The sequence below is a fragment of the Crocodylus porosus genome, unplaced genomic scaffold (assembly GCF_001723895.1).
Source record: "Crocodylus porosus isolate Cpor-Errol unplaced genomic scaffold, CroPor_comp1, whole genome shotgun sequence".
Classification (NCBI taxonomy): Eukaryota; Metazoa; Chordata; order Crocodylia; family Crocodylidae; genus Crocodylus; species Crocodylus porosus.
In genome coordinates this window covers 37,162,282-37,167,821 of record NW_017728931.1, presented here as the reverse complement: position 1 = coordinate 37,167,821, position 5,540 = coordinate 37,162,282, and the positions used below count along the sequence as shown (strand labels likewise).

Here is a 5,540-nt window from a genome sequence, read left to right as displayed (position 1 = left end):
AAACGCACATTCATGCAGCATGCGTCAGTGGCTGCACGCCACGTTAATGTCCATTCATGCATCTGCACCTACCTGTGCTAATGCAACTTGGCTATTACGGCCAGATTGAAAGCGCATCAGCACATCCATGTGTGGATGCGCACTGAAAGTGCCTTAACATGCTCAGGTGTGGGAAGTTAGGTATGTAAATACACGTGTATACATGCCCGGTCTGTGTTTGTGTGTGTGACACTTACGTTCGGGAGTGCTCGGACCCAAGGGCAGCCACAGGGCCCCCCCTCTAAGGAGCCGCCCGCGTCAGCCCCACTCCTACCCCACCTACGGCTCGGGGGTGGCACGCCCATAGGGGGAGGCAGTTACGTCACACGCGCCCCGCCCCACAACATGGCCGCCCCCATGGTCGGGACGTCACGAGCGAGCCCCAAAGACCCAGAGATAACGGTCCCCAAGGTCACGTGGGTAGGGCCGAGGATGGGGCGGAGCCAGGTGGACAGGCGGAAGCCAGCGGTGATTGGAAGGCGGGGGGGTGACCTCAGCGCAGGCCCCGCCCCTGGGGGCCGGGCGCCTCTATAAGGGGCGAGGTGGGCGGTGGGGGGGGCTGGGCGCGCTGCGGTTGCTGAGGTGAGAGTGGGGCGGGGCAGAGCCGCGCAGCGCCGCTGCAGGCGCATCCATCCTCCGCACTCGTGACAGAGTCCACCGCGGCGGCGGCGGAGGTGAATCCCGCGCTCTCTGCGGCGGAGGCCGATGCTTGCAGGCGACCTCGCCCCGTCTCGCCGGGGCCGCAGGGGGGAAGCTGCTTCCCCTCCAGCCGGCGGAACCCTCGAGACGGCGGGCGGGCAGGGACCCCCGCGCGCGTCTGGCCCCGCCTGGCCCTGCCTGGGGCTGCAGCGTCCTGTGAAGGGCGAGAGACTCGTGCCGAGACTCGCCGCTTCTTGTGCCCTCGCCCTGGGCGCGCTGGAACAGGGAGCCTCGCATGGGCGCTGGGGTTTCTGGAAGCATCCCTGACGCTGCTGTGCGGGGTGACTGGAGAGAAGCATGGGGGGAAGGGGCAAGGAGACACCCGAGCCAGGGGAAGTTTGTGCAGTTGGAGGTTGAATGGGTGAAGGAACTGGAAGGGGATGCCGTGAATATTTTTTTGGTACCTGGGTGTGTTCATTTGGTGATAAGAGCAGTAATAAGAGTAAGTCTCTTTGCAGCCCCATCCGTTTCAATGGTGCAGCTTTCCCAAGCCCAGGCTCGCTGCCTGTCGCCTTCAGTTCTCTCCGAGGAAGGGGAGGACAAGAGCATGAAGCCGGCCAAGCAGCAGGTGAATCAGCCCGGGGAGAGTCAGCCTCCGCTGAGCCCCCTGCAGTCGACTCTGAACTCTGCGGCTAATACTGCCCAGGCGTATGAGACTTACATTGAAAATGGGATCATCTGCCTCAAACACAAGATCAGGAACATTGAGAAAAAGAAGGTAACTTGGCTTCTTCATCACAGTTGAATAACTAAAACGCCACTTTTTTTTTTTTTAAGTTGCAGTTAGTTGATAGTGAGCTTTCAGCCGTGCTGTGAGACATGAACACATAGCAATTCTTAAAAGCAACAGTATGGATGTGATGAGATGACTGCAGCTACTATCAAGTGCCCTATAAAGCAGTTTAACATGGCTACAGTTCAGATTAAGCAGTAGTGCTCAAGGCTGAACTTGGCAGGGAGCTTCATCAAATGTGAAAAGTATGGTTCATTCTTGTACACTTCAGTATTTATTTGTTAACTTTTTTTTTAAAGTTTTTTGCAAACTACTGCTGTCAAATACACAAATGGGGAAACTGTGTGGCAATGGTGGTAAACTAACTTGGTTGTATTACATACCAAGGCTGTGTAATAATGACACCTCATTAGTTCTTTTGTAAATCAAACTAAAATTGAGCTGTTCTAAAATCTGAGTTCATGATCTTAATGAATGTAAAATTTAGTGTGCTTTTAAAATACATTTTAAAAGCATGGATTGAGAGAATTGTTTCCTCTGACTCGAGCCAATGCTGATTATGTTTTACTGTGTATTTTCAATTTCTTATGAAGCTTGGTACCTAGACTGCAGGGAGCACGTGGGTTGTTTTTTTTTTTTCCAATAAGTGATTCGGTCATCAATGTCTGTCCACTTTTTAAAAAATTTTAAGCATCCTTTTTTGGAAGGCTGCTCCCTAGAAGTGTTGGCAATCTGGTAAAGGGCTATGGCTTCAAAATACTAGATGAAAAGTTGCATTTCTTGATCTTAATTCAGTGCAGAAAGAAATCTAAATTTAGATATGGATGGATTGGTTTTTAGGTGTTTAAAGCTTGTAGTCATGAATGAAATGGCATTTGCAATCTAAAAGGTGTCTGCAATTGCTTCCTAGATTTGAAACGTAGGAATTTATTTATTTTAAAATTTTCTCAGTAAAAATTGAATTTTCCTGAAATGTCAGAGCAAAGGGTATTTATTATATGCCGTTTTTTACTTCAAGGATGTGTAATCCTGAATAGCTTTTTAAAGTAGGCATTGTGTTGATTAGTTTCTTGTAAAGAAATGCGAAGTATAAGATTTGCCATACCTACTTGTATCTTTTTTGCAGGGCTGGATTGACACATAAGCAAACTAGACACATGCCTAGGGCCTTAAGTGAAGAAGCGGCCCAGTTGTGCTTGTTTTAAATAGTACAATTGAGCGGGAGGGGAAGTAATGTAAATATAAAGTACATTAAGTAGGGGCCTATGAGTTTGTTTGCCTAGGGCCCACTGTAAAAGGTTAATCCATCCCTGTCCTTTTGAACTATTTTTCCCTCTGGCAGTGAAGGCATTTTACTTGAGAGAAATTGTGGAACCAGTAACTTGAGTAGTTGAACAAAGCTGTACAGCAGCAATGAGGATTCCTTTTTGTACTCTGCAAGAACAACTGCTGATAGAAGTATCTAGGTTTTTATTAAATCACTCAAATTGACTTAGTATTGTAGTTATGCTGTTACAGGATTAAATCTTGTTTGGTTTGAGGTTTTCAGACAGCATAACGATGAGCACAGCAAAAAGGTGTGGCAAGGCTTTCCTTCTTATATCATCTCCTGATGTATGAAAAGTGACTATATCAAAGCTCAGGCCATATAACAGAATTGTTCTCTGAATGTGGAAGGTTAAAGCCTAATTGCATTTACGTAGGAGATGCTGGGTATGCACATCTCCGACATCAAATTGCAGTCTACTGCACTTCCTGTTTGAGGCTTTTCTTCAGTAGAGCTGAATGGTTAAATGATTCTGCACTACATGCATGAATTCTATCTGAACAAGTCAGACATAGGCTGGGAGTTACCTTGGCATATTGATGGCTCTCCTTCCATCATATCCATGTATTAAAGCCCTATGATTATGTAGAAACAGCATGGCTTTCTACTCGATAAATACAATAGTTTAAAGGTGACTGTACTCTTGGTCTATGCTCCTAGTATTGGTATGCAAGCGACTCTTATTTGGATGTATGCAGAAAAAAGAACAGTTTTAATTACTGTGAACTACAATAGTGAATTCCTTGACTGTTACAAGTCACTTTGAAAGTGCTGCAAAACATGAAACGGGGTGACTTTTTTGATTTAAATCAAATCTATTTAAATCACAATAGAAAATACTGGTCAGAAACCAGAGATGAAAAATCGAGGCTTCCTACAAAAAGTGCATTCTTATTTTTTTGATGCAACTATAATACATTATTTACAGCTTGGAGAGAGATGTAGGATTCATTTTTAGAAGCAGTGATTTTTCTGAAACATTTTAAAGCAGTGGCTTATTTTGGTATTTTTTTCAGATAAATTTTGCAGCTACATAAGAGAACTGAATTATGATCTGGTTATTTTATTTACCAAAGCTAATTGAAGCAGATGCTTGTGAAGTTATTGGGAAGTCTTATCTCCAATTCACTAGATCAATCATGGGTATTTGGGGGATTTTTGCCACGCTATATTAGGAGGACATCAAATGAGTGTTGCAGCCATATGTTGTTAGCTTGGGGCTTTCTTATTTCTTCTAGACTTCTCATTTTTGATGGCCTGGCAAGCCGCCTGCCCTGATCAGGTTTTTCCCCTGTTTCCTCACTAAATCTCAAATCAATGGAGAGGCTGTACTCAGAAACTTATCCCTTAAGACTTCTGGAATATTCTGCTCAAAATGTTTCTTTATTTTCTTTTTCTTTTTTTCTATTGCCCCTCCCTCCTTGCATTTATCTCCAGACTCTTCCTCCTTGCCCAGATCTACTCCACACCCAACAATCCTCTATTCATTTAACTTCTTACCTCTCTCTAAAAGTGCAGTTTTAAGAGCTTGACTAGGTATACACAAACTTGTAGAGAGACAATAGGGCTGATTGGTAGCTAATCAGGGTTGTTATCTCTCATCTCCTTATACTGCTGTTAATAAGGATGTTATGTCTGGAGACTACAAACTCCCCCTATGCCAGAAGAAGGGCATCTGTGCCCAAAAGCTTACAAAGAACAATTTTTTCCAACTATTTAGTTGGTCTAATAAAAGAGCTCCCCAAGGAACCTTGTCTGCCTGTGATCTCTGGAGACACAAATTCACAGTTTGAGCACTGAAACTGTGATGCTTAGATGCTTAATGGGATCTTCTAGACCAGGGGTCAGCAACCCCCCAGCATACATGCCAAGCATGAGGGCATTTTGCTTAGCACACTGCCACCTGGGAGGCTCCAAGCAGTCTGGGCACCATGGCTCTGGGAAGGCAGCAGGTGCTGGTAATGCTTCCTGTTGTGCTGTCCTCCCCTGCTTCTTGTGCAGAGCAGTGTGTGGAACCCACTGTGGCAGGGCATGGAAGCTGCCTGCCACTTGGAGCTCCCTGCTGCCCTGGCCACACTTCTCCTGCAGGTGGGGCCAGCAGTGAGGGGTACAACATTGTGCTGCTGCCCTCTCTGCCCTCATGCACACAGGGGAAGTGTGACCAAGGTAGCGCAGAGCTTGCAGCTGCAGGCAGCTTCCCTGTGCTGCCTCTCTGGGTTGCACATGCTGCACTCCCAGCCCTGCTGCCCTCCCTCGGGCCCTCCAGAGTGCAGGGGCCACACAGGGAAGCTGCCTGCTGTTGCAAGCTTTGCACTGCCCTGGACACTCTTCCCCTGTGTGCACAGGGGCAGCAGCGCATGGTTGTGCCCCTTGCTGCGGTGCTGCTGCTGCCACCTTCAGGGGAAGTGTGGCCAGGGCAGCAGGAAGATCAGAGCAGCAGACTGCTTTCTGCACCTCCTTGCTGTGCCATTCTAAGCTGGGTTCCATATGCTGTTCTGCAGAGCTGGTGGGAGAGGGCAGCGTGGCGGAGACCACAAATATGCAGTGTGTACCCATCCTGCCTCTGCCCCTCACTTGGATTTGGGGTGTGCAGGTCCTCCCTGCCCCCCAGGACTGCAAGCTGCTGCTGGGAGCAGTCCCCACCCCCTGCCCAAGCCCACAGCAGGTAGCAGCAGTGGGTGAGCCAGTTCTTGCTCCTGCTGCAGGAGCCACTGCCTTCTGTTGGAGGCAGGCAGAGAGCTG

At 47.7% G+C, this 5,540-nt stretch overlaps 1 protein-coding gene across 5 annotated transcripts in view; it reads left to right on the top strand.

The window, feature by feature from the left end:
• The first annotated feature begins 542 nt into the window (after positions 1-542).
• CAPRIN2 (caprin family member 2) overlaps positions 543-5,540 on the top strand; it is a 76,565-nt gene continuing 71,567 nt past the window's right edge. For all 5 annotated transcript variants that reach the window (XM_019544617.1, XM_019544616.1, XM_019544615.1 and 2 more), the window contains exons 1-2: positions 543-621; positions 1,197-1,456. In XM_019544617.1, the coding sequence (XP_019400162.1) occupies positions 1,211-1,456 (246 nt within the window). In that variant the 5' untranslated portion in view covers positions 543-621; positions 1,197-1,210. The remainder of the gene's footprint in view (positions 622-1,196; positions 1,457-5,540) is intronic.